We start from the raw sequence: 18835 nt of genomic DNA on the forward strand, positions 1-18835 counted from the left end.
TAAAAAAGACGGAAGTAGAAAGAGTGAAGAAAGTGAACAAGACGCAGATACACATGACAAAGCCGACTAAAATATTAAATCAACATGGACAAAATAATTTTGCTTTGATCACCCCCCCAAACTAAAGAAATCCTTGTTCTTACTTCTGTTTAGATCGCACAAATTCGGTAAACACCTTCGTTTGGGTATAAAATAGTGTCAACTTGGAAATGTGTGCCTGCATCGCGCGAAATGAACCAAATGTGTATCAAATTTCACTTCAAATAGTATGAAACTGAAAATTGTGCACATATGTGATGCGATCAAGCAAAATCAGTCGGAACTCGGAAATATTGAATTTTAAATTTATTATATGATAGTAAAAAGCATTTACAAAGCTGTATTTTGCAGAAAACCCCATTGAAATTGAGCAACCAGTTCCAAAGATAATGAGCAATTAAAGAGTTTCCAAAAATAGGAAACAAAAGGAAATTCCCTTTGTTTGGCTATATCTCAAAATCAATATTTCCGAGTTCCGACTGATTTTGCTTGATCGCATCACATATGTTACAGCAAAATCGGCAGTGGCGTAACTTTGGGCCAGGGTGCCCGGGGCGAAAGTAGATCAGGTGCCCCTGAACAAGGATGTGCATAGTCCGACGTGTGGGACAGTGGCGTAGCTAGGGGTTGTGGCGCCCAGGGCTAAGGATACATATTGGCACCCCTCCCCAATTCTTGGGGAGGATCGCGCGATAATTTACACAAATAGGACCAATCACGCTTTAACTTTGGTCATAATGAAGTTGAATATCGGTCTTAAATTGATCTTTCAAATGATTTTGTGCTGAAATGCGCGCGAAGCGCGCGAAAAATTAGACTTTCATAGCTGGAGTGGGCGCAGAATCGACGTTGAATTGGTTAATTCAGCGCCCCCACGGGTGGCGCCTAGGGCACGTGCCCTTCTGCCCCCCCCCCCTGTCGCTACGCCACTGGTGTAGGACCTATTTTCTAAGTTAACATGTAGGCCTATGCTCAGCTCAGACTATGATCACTATCTCACATGGCGCAAGAAAGACCAATCGCGAAAGTTGCTATCTAAGAAAAACAGGTCCTACTCGTCGGACTATGTGTGCATGGTGCAGACTGCAGAGCTAATCAATTTTGGTATTGAAAGCCATAGACCTACCGAATAACTTCATGTTAATAAAAAAAATGTTTTCATCTTCTCCAATGTCTTTACTTTTGAAAATTCATCACTAGCTGTAGTGACGTAGCTAGGGCTTGTGGCGCCCAGAGGAAAGAATACACAATACATGTGGTGCGGGCGCGCAAAATGTGCATACAAATTTGGTATAGCCTAATCAAGTTGAATTTTGGTCTTTCAAATGACAGTTTAATGTGCAATGCGCGCGAAGCGCGAAAAAATTTGTGTTGGAGGGGCACTCAAATGAAGAGTAGAATTCTATACATGGTGGGTAAAGGTTTCCACTTCTTTCCTATAACAAAGTATTATCGTGTCGAAAGGGTATCCGGTCTGCTGATGGGTGCCCTTAGCCCGGTGCCCGGGGGCGCAGGCCCCCAGAGCCCATAGGAGTTACGCCACTGAAAATCGGGCACAAATAATGCACACTTGGCAGATGTAGCTGTATTAAAGACAGAAAACAAAAATTACCGTAGATACAGACAGATTTGGAGTTAGTCAATTAGAGAGTTGACAGGAAGTTCTAATACTTTAAAATGTTTGTTTTGGTTTTTATTAAACCAATACATCGTCGGTCGCAACACATAGTGGCGTACGGTCATTTTTATGAAATTTGGCCCAATGGTTTTAAATATATGACCTTGTAAAAGAGATGGACCAAAGTTTCACATGGGGATGTATATGAAAAGACAGAAAAGTTTGGAGTTATAAATCAGAGAGTTTACAGGAAGCTGTAGGAGTTAAAATGTTGGAGTTAATGTTTAAGGGTGCAAGTTGCCATTAATTGAAGAGCTTAGTTTCAAAACTCCTCACCACTTCAGCAATTTTGAGAACAATCAAAAATCATCAAAAAATCATTGATATAAACTGTTTTCAAAAAAGCAGTTTTATCAATGATTTTTTGATGATTTTTGCATCCGTTCTCAAAATTGCTCAAGTGATGTAAGGGGTTTTGAAACTAAGCTCTTCAATTGATGGTTTGTTGATAGCATGTGAGTGCCAAAATGTTCAAGGTCATATCAGGTTCATCAAAGTGTATATTGTTGGATTTGTGTCTTTTCTGTTGTCTGTCTTTTATAGCTACCGTGTCTTAAGGTATTACGAGGGTTTAAAACAAAACACATGTTCAATTCCATCAAATGAATGATTAAAATGCAAGATAAACACTTTTTGTCACGACAGAATTAAAAACATTGCTATTACATAAAAACAAGCTGAATGTTAAGATCAGATACATTAATGTTTAAAAAAAGTTAAATAAGACAAGCAATTATTTGCCAAACTTCTGAATAGGTTTGGATATTGGAAATATAAATTATAATGACCATATAGTGGAAATATTATAATTTGAAATGAAAAAAAAAAGGGGAGGGGCTCTTGACAGTTAAATAATAATAAAGTAAAAATAATAATAATAATAATAATAATAATAATAATAATGATAAAAATAATAACACTAATAATAATAATAATAATAATAATAATAATAATAATAATAATAATAATAATAATAATAATAATAATAATAATAATAATAATAATAATAATAATAATAATAATAATAATAATAATAAATAATAATAACAAATTATCTTACATTGTGATGTATACGCGTCATCCGTGCCACTATCCTGAAAGACTTTGATTGCTATAATACCATACCCAGCACTCTCTGGGAACGTGCACACCCCTGGGTTCGTCCCTTTTATGAAACCAACGGGCTCTGTTTCTGCCCCACTGGAATCTACGCACATATACACAGGATCTGTTTATGAACATAAGTTATTATCTAGGTAGATATAAAATTAAGTACGGTAAATAAATGAATTCGTTATTTACTAAAAGACAATTGTATGACTTATAGTAAAACTAGCTTTATCAGTTTGATAAACTAGCTTATGGCCTAAATAAAATATATATAGATTATTTTTGAGAATGATAAAACATTTTTGTTTTACATGGCAGTCCATGTTTTACAGACACAAAGACAATAGTTATTTGTCATCATGTATAGCTGCAGCTTCTATTACAGAGTTGTATGACGTCCTCTGTAAATAGTATAAATTTACCGTTTCTAACAAAAATCTGACTGTTTACATGGGTCTAAACATTGATTACTTGGACTGATTTAAGTATGGCATCTATAAACACGAATATTCGTTGTGGATAAATTTGACTTTTACATTTAAAGTTTTAGATACACCAAAATTAACATTGGATTCTGGATGGGATTCTAAAATGGAAATATCTCTATTTAAAAGAAAATTTTAATTCAGTGCTATTTTTCTGTCCATAAATTTAACAAGTAGAGTACACCTTATATCATGCTTATCTTGTGAAGCGAGTGGGTGTGTCTGTGAACAATTAATGTAGTCCTATACGCGTCTGTCTGTCTGGCTGGCTGTCTATATGTTTATAAGAATAGACAACGTCAATTAAATCAATAAGAATAAAAAGATCGCAGACACAAATAATTACGAAAGCAAGAACCAAACAAACAATCAAATAAAATTAGATAATAGTGTCATCTTTTTGTAAGAAAGTCGGATTTAAAAAAAAAAATTTTCATCTTTAAATTTAGATGATCACACCAATATTCATTTAGAGCTGATACGCACAGCCATACACACCCAACCCTTAACGCCCCCCCCCCACACAGACACCCCCTATACACCTTGGCATACCCTACACCAAAAAAATGAACAATTACTTACAAACAGGTCCCTGCCCATACACATCCTGTAGACACAATGTGAGTATACCAAGTAATATCAAGGTAGGTCCAAACATGACTATATGTATGCTCGCTTGGCGTTATATTTAAATCTCCACTGCCTGTGTGTATTCCGTTATGATATTTTGAGGACTGTTCCGTCCGGATAACTTTGCGATTTTGATTCGGTCACCTACTAAGCAAACTGTTTACCTATTAATAAGGAATATAATTTGCATATTATTTTTATGGGTGATAGTCAGCGATTTTATTGGCTGTTGCAAAGACCAGTAATGTGCAGTGATCATGGTGATAACTATACATAAAATAATATGAAATTTTACTGTGTATAATAATTATTGTTACATAAATCAATATTCTACATTCAACATCAATGTGCGAAGAGTACAGTTCTAAAAAGGATCTTGACTTACATTTTTAAGACACTGTTTATTTATACCTTCTATAATATTCTATGGTGTTGGCCCCTAGATTAAATATGGGTCTTAATAAGAGGGAGAGAAAAAGACTAAGGAGAGAAAGGGGAGAGAGCATGAGAGAGAGTATGTTAGAGGAGCAGATAGAGAAAAGATGTAGGAGCCGGGTGTCTTCTTCTTCTTCTTCTTCTTCTTCTTCTTCTTCTTCTTCTTCTTCTTCTTCTGTTTTTTCCGCGTTCTTCTTTCTTTCTTGCACAGCCGCCATCGGCGCTGTGCATTGTTTTTACCGCGTTCTTCTTCTTAAGTTAGGCCGGCAGCCTAACTTATTTCTTTCTTAAGTTAGGCGTGCAGCCTAACTTATTTCTTTCTTGGCCTTTCTTTCTTTTTAAGTTAGGCGGGCAGCCTAACTTATTTCTTTCTTGCCATTTCTTTCTTTCTTTCTTCTTTCTTCTCACAATTTGCTACTACTTCCACATCCGTGATCGGATTTCAACCAAACTCAGTCACAAGCAGTATTGGGTAGCTGGCTACAAAAGTTATGGGTTGTTTAACGTCAGAGGTCATCCAAGGGGTCACAGGGGTCAAAAAAGGTAATTACAACCGAAAATGCTCCAATTGAGCTGAAATTTAAATGCAATGATCCTTATGACATTCTAAAGATGTTTAAAACATTTTAAAATTTATTTAAGGTCATTAAGGGTCATAAAGGGGTCAAAGGTCAAGGGCTCCAATTGAGCTGAAATTTGAATCAATGATTTTGACATTTTAAACAAAAAATGCTCATAAAGGGGTCAATTGAAAATGCTGATTGAATTTGAATCAATGATTCTTATGACATTTTAAACATTTTAAAATATTTTAAAATTCATTTAAGGTCATTAAGGGAAATAAAGGGGTCAAAGGTCAAGTTTTCAAAATGCTTCAATTGAGCTGAAATTTAAATGCAATGGTCCTTATGACATTCTTTACATGTTTTAAATATTTCAAAATTCATTTAAGGTCATTAAGGGGGTCATACAGAGGTCAAAGGTCAAGTTTTTAAATGCCAGCTTTCCACGATCAAGGTATATTAAAACGGCAATTAATGAAACAGTCTTATTAAAATTAATACTATCCAGCACAGTATTGCTGCTTGATCAGATCGTCACAATCGTCCGCCTAACTTACCTCGTGCCCTTGCAAAGGGCACAGTTGCTCTAGTTCTTTCTTCTTTCTTTCTCACAATTTGCTTCTTCTGCCACATCCTTGATCGGATTTCGACCAAACTCAGACACAAGCAGTATTGAGTAGCTGGCTACAAAAGTTATGGGTTGTTTAACGTCAAAGGTCATCCAGGGGTCACTGGGGTCAAAAAAGGTCATTTGAACAGAAAATGCTCCAATTGAGCTGAAATTCAAATGCAATGATCCTTATGACATTCTAAACATGTTTCAAATATTTTAAAATTTATTTAAGGTCATTAAGGGGCCATAAAGGGGTCAAAGGTCAAGTTTTTCAAAATGCTCCAATTGAGCTGAAATTTAAATGCAATGATCCTTATGACATTCTAAACATGTTTCAAATATTTTAAAATTTATTTAAGGTCATTAAGGGCCCCATAAAGGGGTCAAAGGTCAAATTTTTCAAAATGCTCCAATTGAGCTGAAATTTAAATGCAATGATCCTTATGACATTTGAAACATTTAAAAAATATTTTAAAATTCACTTAAGGTCATTAAGGGGTCATAAAGGGGTCAAAGGTCAAGTGTTCCAAAATGCTCCAATTTAGCTGAAATTTGTATACAATGATCCTTATGACATTCTAAACATGTTGAAAATATTTTAAAATTCATTTAAGGTCATTAAGGGGCAATAAAGGGGTCAAAGGTCAAGTTTTCAAAATGCTTCAATTGAGCTGAAATTTAAATGCAATGATCCTTATGACATTCTTAACATGTTTTAAATCTTTTAAAATTCATTTATGGTCTTTAAGGGGTCATACAGAGGTCAAAGGTCAAGTTTTCAAAATGCCAGCTTTCCACGATTAAGGTTTATTAAAACGGCAATTAATGAAACAATCTTATTAAAATTAATACTATCCAGCACATTGTTGCTGCTTGATCAGATCATCACAGTCATCCGCCTAACTTACCTCGTGTCCTCTTTCTTTCTTTCTTCTTCTTCTCACAATTGCTACTACTTCCACATCCTTGATCGGATTTCGACCAAACTCAGTCACAAGCAGTATTGGGTAGATGGCTACAAAAGTTATGGGTTGTGTAACATCAGAGGTCATCCAAGGGGTCGCAGGGGTCAAAAAAGGTCATTTTAACCGAAAATGCTCAGATTGAGCTGAAATTTAAATGCAATGATCCTTATGACATTCTAAACATGCTTAAAACATTTTAAAATGCATTCAAGGTCATTAAGAGGCCATAAAGGGGTCAATGGTCAAGTTTTTGAAAATGCTCAAATTGAGCTGAAATTCAGTTCATTAAGGGTCATAAAGGGGTCAAAGGTCAAGTTTTTCAAAACGCTCCAATTGAGCTGAAATTTAAATGCAATGATCCTTATGACATTCTAAACATTTTCAAAACATTTTAGAATTCATTTAAGGTCATTAAGGGGTCAAAGGTCAAGTGTTCCAAAATGCTCCAATTGGGCTGAAATTTAAATGCAATGATCCTTATGACATTCTAAACATGTTAAAAATATTTTACATTTCATTTAAGGTCATTAAGGGGCAATAAAGGGGTCAAAGGTCAAGTTTTCAAAATGGCAGCTTTCCACGATCAATGTATATGAAAATGGCAGTTAATGAGTCAATCTTCTTAAAATTAATCTTATCCAGCACAGTATTGCTGCTTGATCAGATCGTCACAATCATCCGCCTAACTTACCTCGTGCCCTTGCAAAGGGCACAGTTGCTCTAGTTACACAGTGTGTCTTTTTTCTTACAGGTTCTTTCTTCTTACTAGCCGACGTCGGCTTGTACTGTCTTCTTGGCGTTCTTACACAGCCGTGACGGCTGTGTCTTTTTTCTTACAGGTTCTTTCTTCTTCTTCTTCTTTTTCTTCTTCTTCTTCTTCTTCTTCTTTCTGGTCATTAAGGGGCCACTTCCGGTATAAAATGAAATACCTTTAAAATGCTTCTTCTCCCACAAATTACGTAGGACAGTGACACCACTTGCACACATGCATTGTTATTATCGCAGTGTCTATAGGGTCCTCACAGATTTGGGGTCAAAGGTCATTAAGGGGTCACTTCCGGTATAAAACGAAAAACCCTCAAACATTTTTATTTGCTAAGATAAACATAGGACAGTAACGGTATGTTCACACATGAATTGTGGTTACCCAATTCATATGTGGTATTTTTATTTGGGGTCAAATGTCATTAAGGGGTCACTTCCGGTCTGAGACGAAAAACCTTCAAAATGCCCATTCTGCCACAAGTAACAAAACAAAGTGGTGCCACATGCACCCATGCATTGACATTAGCCAATGTCTATGGGCGTTTTCATATATTTTGGGGTCAAAGGTCATTAAGGGGTAACAACACGGCTGTGTTCGTGGTCTTAGACCACAGCTAAGTTTAGTTACAAGCCGTGACGTTAGTCACGGCTGTGTCTTCTTCAGGTTCTTTCTTCTTTCTTTCTTCTTTCTTTCTTCTTTCTTTCTTCTTTCTGCCGACCACTTCATTTGCTCTAGCACTTACATGCTTACACCGATTTTGACCTAACTTGGTCACAACCATCATTGACCATGCCCCTACATGTCATATGAAACTCGAGGGGTCAAAGGTCACGCAGGGGTCATAGGGGTCAAAAACGTGATTTCAACTCAAAATGCTTCTTCTCTCACAGATTACATAGGACGGTGACACCACTTGCACACATGAATTGTTATTATCCCGTGTCTATGGGGTCCTCACAGATTTGGGGTCAAAGGTCATTAAAGGGTCACTTCCGGTATAAAACGAAAAATCTTCAAAATTTTTATTTGCTAAGAAAAACATAGGACAGTAACGGTATGTTCACACATAAATTGTAGTTACCCTGTGTATATGTGGTATTTTTTATTTAGGGTCAAAGGTCATTAAGGGGCCACTTCCGGTATAAAACGAAATACCTTTAAAATGCTTCTTCTCCGACAAATTACGTAGGACAGTGACAGCACTTGCACACATGCATTGTTATTACCCAGTGTCTATGGGGTCCTCACAGATTTGGGGTCAAAGGTCATTAAGGGGTCACTTCCGGTATAAAACGAAAAACCTTCAAAATGTTTTATTTGCTAAGAAAAACATAGGACAGTAACGGTATGTTCACACATACATTGTAGTTACCCTGTGTATATGTGGTATTTTTTTATTAAGTGTCAAAGGTCATTAAGGGGCCACTTCCGGTACAAAACGAAATACCTTTTAAATGCTTCTTCTCCCACAAATTACGTAGGACAGTAACACCACTTGCATACATGCATTGTTATTACAGTGTCTATGGGGTCCTCACAAATTTAGGGTCAAAGGTCATTAAGGGGTCACTTCCGGTATAAAACGAAAAACCTTCAATTTTTTTTATTTGCTAAGAAAAACATAGGACAGTAACGGTATGTTCACACATGAATTATGGGTACCCAATTCATATGTGGTATTTTTTATTTGGGGTCAAATGTCATTAAGGGGTCACTTCCGGTCTGAGACGAAAAACCTTCAAAATGCCCCTTCTGCCACAAGTAACATAGCAAAGTGGTGCCACATGCACCCATGCATTGACATTAGCCAATGTCTTTGGCCGTTTTCATATATTTTGTGGTCAAAGGTCATTAGGGGTAACAACACGGCTGTGTCGTGGGTTAGACCACAGCTTAGTCTAGTTCTTCTTCTTTCTGCCGACCACTACATTTGCTCTAGCACTTACATGCTTATACCGATTTTAACCTAACTTTGTCACAACCATCATTAACCATGCCCCTACATGGCATATGAAACTCGTGGGGACAAAGGTCGCGCAGGGGTCATAGGGGTCAAAAACGTGATTTCAACTCAAAATGCTTCTTCTCTCACATATTACGTAGGAGAGTGACACCACTTGCACACATGCATTGTTATTATCTTGTGTCTATGGGGTCCTCACAGATTTGGGGTCAAAGGTCATTAAGGGGTCACTTCCGGTATAAAACGAAAAAATTTCAATTTTTTTTATTTGTTAAGAAAAACATAGGACAGTAACGGTATGTTCACATACAAATTGTAGTTACCCTATGTATATGTGGTATTTTTTAATTTGGGGTCAAATGGTCATTAAGGGGCCACTTCCGGTATAAAACGAAATACCTTTAAAATGCTTCTTCTCCCACAAATTACGTAGGACAGTGACACCACTTGCACACATGAATTGTTATTACTCAGTGTCTATGGGGTCCTCACAGATTTGGGGTCAAAAGTCATTAAGGGGTCATTTCCGGTATAAAACGAAAAACCTTTAAAATGCTTCTTCTCCCACAAATTACGTAGGACAGTGACACCATTTGCACACATGAATTGTTATTACTCAGTGTCTATGGGGTCCTCACAGATTTGGGGTCAAAGGTCATTAAGGGGTCACTTCCGGTATAAAACGAAAAACTTTTTTTTTTTTATTTGCTAAGAGAAACATAGAACAGTAACGGTATGTTCACACATAAATTGTGGTTACCCAGTGTATATGTGGTATTTTTTTATTTGGGGTCAAAGGTCATCAAGGGGTCACTTCCGGTATAAAACGAAATACCTTTAAAATGCTTCTTCTCCCACAAATTACGTAGGACAGTGACGCCAAATTCACACATGCATTGTTATTACCCAGGGTCTATGGGGTCCTCACATATTTGGGGTCAAAGGTCATTAAGGGGTCACTTCCGGTATAAAACGAAAAACCTTTAAAAATTTTTATTTGCTAAGAAAAATATAGGACAGTAACGGTATGTTCACACATGAATTGTGGTTACCCAATTCATATAGTGGTATTTTTTTATTTGGGGTCAAATGTCATTAAGGGGTCACTTCCGGTCTGAGACGAAAAACCTTCAAAATGCCCCTTCTGCCACAAGTAACATAGCAAAGTGGTGCCACGTGCACCCATGCATTGACATTAGCCAATGTCTATGGGCGTTTTCATATATTTTGGGGTCAAAGGTCATTAGGGGTCACAACACGGCTGTGTTCGTGGGTTAGACCACAGCTAAGTCTAGTTCTTTCTTCTTTCTGCCGACCACTACATTTGCTCTAGCACTCACATGCTTACACCGATTTTGACCTAACTTGGTCACAACCATCATTGACCATGCCCCACATACATGCCATATGAAACTCGTGGGGTTCAAGGTCACAATGCAAAATGGTCATAGAGGTCAAAAACGTGATTTCAACTCAAAATGCTTCTTCTCTCACAGATTACGTGGGACAGTGACACCACTTGCACACATGCATTGTTATTATCCAGTGTCTATGGGGTCCTCACAGATTTGGGGTCAAAGGTCATTAAGGGGTCACTTCCGGTATAAAACGCAAAACCTTCAAACATTTTTATTTGCCAAGAAAAACATAGGACAGTAACGGTATGTTCACACATGAATTTTAGTTACCCTGTGTATATGTGGTATTTTTTTAAATTTAGGGTCAAAGGTCATTAAGGGGCCACTTCCGGTATCAAACGAAATACCTTTAAAATGCTTCTTCTCCCACAAATTACTTAGGACAGTGACACCACTTGCACACATGCATTGTTATTACCCAGTGTCTATGGGGTCCTCACAGATTTGGGGTCAAAGGTCATTAAGGGGTCACTTCCGGTATAAAATGAAAAACCTTCAAATTTTTTTATTTGCTAAGAAAAACATAGGACAGTAACGGTATGTTCACGCATGAATTGTGGTTACCCAATTCATATGTGGTATTTTTATTTGGGGTCAAATGTCATTAAGGGGTCACTTCCGGTCTGAGACGAAAAACCTTCAAAATGCCCTTCTCCACAAGTAACATAGCAAAGTGGTGCCACGTGCACTCCATGCATTGACATTAGCCAATGTCTATGGGCGTTTTCATATATTTTGGGGTCAAAGGTCATTAGGGGTCACAACACGGCTGTGTTCGTGGGTTAGACCACAGCTAAGTCTAGTTCTTTCTTCTTTCTGCCGACCACTACATTTGCTCTAGCACTCACATGCTTACACCGATTTTGACCTAACTTGGTCACAACCATCATTGACCATGCCCCTACATGCCATATGAAACTCGTGGGGTTCAAGGTCACGCAAGGGTCATAGAGGTCAAAAACGTGATTTCAACTCAAAATGCTTCTTCTCTCACAGATTACGTGGGACAGTGACACCACTTGCACACATGCATTGTTATTATCCAGTGTCTATGGGGTCCTCACAGATTTGGGGTCAAAGGTCATTAAGGGGTCACTTCCGGTATAAAACGCAAAACCTTCAAACATTTTTATTTGCCAAGAAAAACATAGGACAGTAACGGTATGTTCACACATGAATTTTAGTTACCCTGTGTATATGTGGTATTTTTTTATTTAGGGTCAAAGGTCATTAAGGGGCCACTTCCGGTATAAAACGAAATACCTTTAAAATGCTTCTTCTCCCACAAATTACTTAGGACAGTGACACCACTTGCACACATGCATTGTTATTACCCAGTGTCTATGGGGTCCTCACAGATTTGGGGTCAAAGGTCATTAAGGGGTCACTTCCGGTATAAAATGAAAAACCTTCAAATTTTTTTTTTTTTGCTAAGAAAAACATAGGACAGTAACGGTATGTTCACGCATGAATTGTGGTTACCCAATTCATATGTGGTATTTTTTATTTGGGATCAAATGTCATTAAGGGGTCACTTCCGGTCTGAGACGAAAAACCTTCAAAATGCCCCTTCTGCCACAAGTAACATAGCAAAGTGGTGCCACGTGCACCCATGCATTGACATTAGCCAACGTCTATGGGCGTTTTCATATATTTTGGGGTCAAAGGTCATTAGGGGTCACAACACGGCTGTGTTCGTGGGTTAGACCACAGCTAAGTCTAGTTCTTCTTTCTGTCGACCGTGACATTTTGCGTGATTTGCCACGTTTCGCCCTAGCTCTGCTATGCTTTGACCGATTATGATCATACTTGGTCACAAACACCACTGACTATATCCCCACATGTTACATGACATTGAACTCCATTTAACCTTTGACCTGCTCACAATGGCTAAAATGCGATTTTTACTATAAAATGTATCTTCTTCCACAAATAACATGTGATGGTAACATGCTTAAGTCATGTGACTTGACTTTGGTCGGTGTCTATAGGGTGTTCACAGATAAGGGGTCAAAGGTCATTAAGGGGGTCATTTCTGGTCTGAAAGCTAAAAATATTCAAAATTCACTGTTTTTAAAAATTACATAGCAGAGTGTTGCCATCAGCACACATGCATTGCTACCAAGCAGGGTCTTTAAAGTGTCTACAGTTTTGGGGTCAAAGGTCATTAAGGGGTCGCTTCCGGTCAAAAACCAAAATTATCAAAAATGTTCAAAAAAAATTTATCTCAAAAGATAAACAGACCAGAATAATATAACCATCATACATTAATCAGTGTTCCCTGATGTATGCATGGTATTTTTATTTTGGGGGTCAAAGGTCATTAAGGGGTCACTTCCTGTTTTTAGCTGAATAACTTCAAAATTGTTATCTCAAGAACTAAACATGCTAGAATTTTTTATTTAAAATTGGAACAATGCATTTTGTCGATGTACATAGGGTTTTTTTCCATTGAGGTCAAAGGTCATTAAGGGGTCAAAAGGTCAATCAAAATTTAAAAAATCAAAATCCATGTATAAGTTCCGATTAAGCTGAAATTCACCAGGAATATTTCTTATGACATCCTAAGCACAATGCAAGAGCAGTTGACCCCATCCGTGACCCAGGGGTCAAGTTATAGGGACCAAAGGTCAAATTTTGAAATTGGTCCAATCGAGCTCAAATTCAACAGGAATTATTCTTACGACATTCTAAACATGTTAAAAATATTTATGACCCCAAAGGTCAAAGTTTAGGGGTCAAAGGTCAAATTTCTAAATTGCTCAAACTTGACCCATTAACAGGTCGGCTTGTGTGTCATATCTCGCATGACTTTCTATATAGCTCTTGTTAGTCTAGCCGAGCGGCGGCTAGACTCCTGTTTCCCAGTAGTATACGGCTGTGTCTTTTTCTTCTTCTTCTTCTTATTCTAGCCCCGCGTTAGTCACGGCTTTCCTCTTGATGTCTTTTAGTTTCTTTCTTCTTCTTCTTCTTTCTGCCGACCACTACATTTGCTCTAGCACTTACATGCTTGTACCGATTTTGACCTAACTTGGTCACAACCATCATTGACCATGCCCCTACATGTCATATGAAACTCGTGGAGTCAAAGGTCAAGCAGGGGTCATAGGGGTCAAAAACGTGATTTCAACTCAAAATGCTTCTTCTCTCACAGATTACGTAGGAGAGTGACACCACTTGCACACATGCATTGTTATTATCCTGTGTCTATGGGGTCCTCACAGATTTGGGGTCAAAGGTCATTAAGGGGTCACTTCCGGTATAAAACGAAAAACCTTCAAAATTTTTTATTTGCTAAGAACAACATAGGACAGTAACGGTATGTTCACACATAAATTGTAGTTACCCTGTGTTTATGTGGTATTTTTTTAATTTAGGGTCAAAGGTCATTAAGGGGCCACTTCCGGTATAAAACGAAATACCTTTAAAATGCTTCTTCTCCCACAAATTACGTAGGACAGTGACACCACTTGCACACATGAATTGTTATTACCCAGTGTCTATGGGGTCCTCACAGATTTGGGGTCAAAGGTCATTAAGGGGTCACTTCCGGTCTAAAACGAAAAACCTTCAAATTTTTTATTTGCTAAGAAAAACATTAGAACAATAATCGGATATGTTCACACATGAATTGTGGTTACCAATTCATATGTGGTATTTTTTTATTTCGGGTCAAAGGTCATTAAGGGGTCACTTCCGGCCTGAGACGAAAAACCTTCAAAATGCCCCTTCTGCCACAAATAACATAGCAAAGTGATGCACGTGCACCCATGCATTGACATTAGCCAATGTCTATGGGGTTTTCATATATTTTGGGGTCAAAGGTCATTGGGGTTTACACACGGCTGTGTTCGTGGTCTTAGACCACAGCTAAGTCTAGTTCTTCTTCTTTCTTCTGCCGACCACTACATTTGCTCTAGCACTTACATGCTTGCACCGATTTTGGCCTAACTTGGTCACAATGATCATTGACCATGCCCCTACATGTCATATGAAACTCGTGGGGTCAAAGGTCAAACAGGGGTCATAGGGGTCAAAAACGTGATTTCAACTCAAAATGCTTCTTCTCTCACAGATTACGTAGGAGAGTGACACCACTTGTACACATGCATTGTTATTAGCCAGTGTCTATGGGGTCCTCACAGATTTGGGGTCAAAGGTCATTAAGGGGTCACTTCCGGTATAAAACGAAAAACCTTCAAACATTTTTATTTGCTAAGAAAAACATAGGACAGTAACGGTATGTTCACAAATAAATTGTAGTTACTCTGTGCATTTGTGGTATTTTTTTTTATTTAGGGTCAAAGGTCATTAAGGGGCTACTTCCGGTATAAAACGAAATTCCTTTAAAATGCTTCTTCTTCCACAAATTACGTATGACAGTGACGCCACTTGCACACATGCATTGTTATTACCCAGTGTCTATGGGGTCCTCACAAATTTGGAATCAAAGGTCATTAAGGGGTCACTTCCGGTATAAAACGAAAAACCTTCAAAAATTTTTATTTGCTAAGAAAAACATTGGAGGGTGATGGTATATTCACACGTAAATTGTGTTTACCTATTGTACATGTGGTATTTTTTTTTATTTGGGGTCAAATGTCATTAAGGGGTCACTTCCGGTCTGAGACGAAAAACCTTCAAAATGCCCTTTCTGCCACAAATAACATAGCAAAGTGGTGCCACTTGCACCCATACATTGACATTAGCCAATGTCTATGGGCGTTTTATATATTTTGAGGTCAAAGGTCATTAAGGCGTCAAAACACGGATGTGTTCGTGGTCTTAGACCACAGCTAATTTCTTTCTTCTTCTTCTTCTTCTTCTTTCTGTCAACATTTAACATAATTTGCTCTAGCTCCTTTATTATTTGACCGATTATGACCAAACTTAGGCACAAGCTCCACTCCCCCAGCTTTTAAATTTGACATGACCCATTTGGGTTCAAACGTCATGCATGAGTAATTTTGGCTAAAAATGTGATTTTTACCAAAAATGCTTCTTCTCCTACAGATTACGTGGTACAGTAATGAGATTTATACATTGACCTTGGCCATAGCCGGGGCCTATGGGGTCCTCACAGATTTGGGGTCAAAGGTCATTAAGGTGGTATTTCCGGCACATAACCAAATACCTTCAAAATGCTTCTTTTCCTACAGATTCTATGGTACAGAGATGCGACTGACACATATGCATTGACATTAGTTGGTGTCTATGGGGTCCTCACAGATTTTGAGTTCAAGGTCATACAGGGGACCAAAATGGTTGATTACTGATAATCACTTTAAAATTCAATTTTTTTCTGCATATTACGTGCTGTGATCATCCGAATAATGCCAAAAGGGCTCTAGCATTATGTTCATATACGATTGTAATCAGATTTGGCTTAAACATGGAGGAGGGGTCTGTTTTGGGGTCAAAAGGGGTAAAATTCTAAAGTTTGTCCAATTTAAATGAATATTAGTATATGTGATCTTGATATGATTCAAAATATTGTGGAGGTCATTTCAAGTTCACCAGAGGTCAACCAAAGGTCAAAAGGGGTCTAATTCTAAAGTTTGTCCAATTTAAATGAAAATTAGTATATGTGATCTTGATATGATTGAAAATATAATGGAGGTCATTTCAAGGTAACCAGAGGTCAACCAAAGGTCAAAAGGGGTCAAATTGAAAAGTTTGTTCAATTTGAATGAAAGATAGTATATGTTATTTTTTTCCCAGTTTGTTCAAAATCTGGGTCGGTCGGGCCCGTAGAACAGGGTTTTCATTTTTCGTCGCCTTTGGTATTATTTTTGACAGTACTATGTCTATGTCAGATCATGTAAATGGGTTATGCCGTACTCTTAATTATCAACTCCAAAATATTTCTCATATAAGGCGGTACCTCAATGAAGAACACTGTCATATTCATGATCATGTTATTCGAGCCATTGTGAGCTCCAGTCTCGATTATGGTAATTCGCTGCTTGATAGTATCACCGAAGCCCAACTCACGAAAATTCAACGCATTCAAAACAAAGCTGCTTGCTTGATTTTTGGTATCCGTAGACGCGATCATATGTCACCTTATCTCACCTGTCTTCACTGGCTCCCAGTCAAGCAGCGAGTTAACTTCAAAATCCTTGTTCTCATATATCAGTGTATAAATAACAGTGCCCCACCTAATTTCTATGTATAACACCCATTCCGGCAAACGTAATCTTCGCTCCACCAAAGACTCACTATTCCCAAGACCAAAAGATCTGCAGGTGACCGTGGTTTCTCAGTGTACGGTCCAAGCCACTGGAATTTTTGCCCATCAGAGAGGCCCCGTCACTACAGATCTTTAAAAGGCATCTTAAAACCCACCTTTTTAAATTATTGTAATTTCACTTATTTTTATTTTTACTGTGAAGCGCTTTGAACTGCGAAAAAGCGCTATAGATATATATTTTATGTATGTATTTATGTATGTATGTTTGGCAGATGTCAATATGGTTGATTACTAAAAATCACCTCAAAATGCATTATATACCTCATATATAGATTCCTGCCATCTGATTTGTTAAATGTGCGGCCATTGAATTAGCTATGCCCCTGTTAAGACTGAACTATTCCCCGGGCATAGTTCATTTGCTTTTTTACTATTCCCGGGGCATCGTTATTTAAATTTCTTAGTCAGTGGGAGTGGTCTAGTTCGTAGACACATTTCTGATTGGACAATCGCATGATTTCGGGTGCCGTCTATCATGCCGTAGACGACCCCACGTCATCATGCGTCTTGATAATGCGTATCACGCGTGTAGAGGTGCGAGTAATGTATCGCGCTGGATGCGTAGACTAGTGCGGAATACGCGAACGCGCTAGCAGTACGCGCAACAGAATACGTGAAGTTGTAAACAAGTTTCGTTCATTTTATAATGAGGGGAGTTTTTATGACGGTAACTTACGTTTTTGCTTTAAAAAAATTGTTTATTAAAATAATCAGTTATTTAAATAATATTTAACTGACTAAGAATGAGAATAAACGATAGGAATTTTTATTTTGCCTATCCTCTACCTATGATAGACGACAGGCAGGTCCAATATTTTTATCGTAGTGGATACCGGCTGCGCCGGCATCCACTACTCAAAATATTGGACCTGCCTATCGTCTATCACACGGTAGAGGATAGGCAAAATAAAAATTCCTATCGTTTATTCTCTAAATCTTCTTCATGATTGAATAATATCGCTGTTAACAGTGCGTCATGGCCAAGTGTGACATTGCGATTGTTTTGGCGACGTCAACACCGAGTCGGTTATGATGTATGATAACAAAGCAAGCAAGCGGAGAAATTTTGACCAAAAAGGACTGAATCAGTAGAGATGCACGCTTCCAACGTGTTGATGAACCGGGTGAAGATACTCTATAAGCTGGTAAGTATTATGCAGTGAAGTAAAAGCACAAATGGAAGCTTCAACTCGCTAAAACTAGGCCTAGGGCCTTTTGGGCAATGTCTCAAATATTTGATAATAACCAGTCGATTACAAATCGATGAATGTTTTACATTATGTTCCAATGCATGAGTAGTCTTTCACCTCTTTTCCCCAGTACGAGCCCGTCAACAACGCATTCACTGTTTTTGCCTTGCTTTCAAGACTGCAAACCTGTTTTGCCAACTTTTTAATTCGCGGACCGATTTTCTCGATAATTATACAAATGCGACTTTGGCGATGGCGATTCAAATTCGTGTATAGGCTTTACACTTTTATTTCTCTCTCATAACAAGCTCTCTCTCTCTCTCTCTTCTCTCCAAAGAGCTCTCCTCTCTCTCTCTCTCTCTCTCTCTCTCTCTCTCTCTCTCTCTCTCTCCCAAAATACCTCAAAACAGTTTTTGTATTTCTACTCACTAGTGTTACACAAATGGCGCATTGATTTACTGGTGTGCTCTTGGGTTACAAATTTGAACAATTGTCATGATTCTGACCTCAAACGGGAACACAATAAGATGCTGAAGCATTAACATTAAGAGGGGAGGACTAGCATAATTTGTGCCGGTTTTACTAATCTTTTACTGGGCATGTTCGCGCGAAGCGCGCGAAAAATGTTCAATTTCAGACTATTTTAACTTAAAAAAAAGGTGACGACTGGTATTTGATGGAACAGCAGTGTGCGCAAAGCGTGCACAATTGAGCAATTTTACTTTAT

General features: G+C 38.0%; 1 protein-coding gene across 1 annotated transcript in view; it reads right to left on the bottom strand.

The window, feature by feature from the left end:
- LOC140145435 (uncharacterized) overlaps positions 1-4005 on the bottom strand; it is a gene marked incomplete at its 3' end in the record, with an annotated part of 11223 nt that extends 7218 nt beyond the window's left edge. The window contains exons 1-2 of the mRNA XM_072167151.1: positions 3895-4005; positions 2778-2945 (exon numbers count right to left, since the gene is read on the bottom strand). Coding sequence (XP_072023252.1) covers positions 2778-2945; positions 3895-3970 — 244 coding nt within the window. The remainder of the gene's footprint in view (positions 1-2777; positions 2946-3894) is intronic.
- Positions 4006-18835: the final 14830 nt, after the last annotated feature.

The sequence above is a fragment of the Amphiura filiformis genome, unplaced genomic scaffold (assembly GCF_039555335.1).
Source record: "Amphiura filiformis unplaced genomic scaffold, Afil_fr2py scaffold_270, whole genome shotgun sequence".
NCBI lineage: Eukaryota > Metazoa > Echinodermata > Ophiuroidea > Amphilepidida > Amphiuridae > Amphiura > Amphiura filiformis.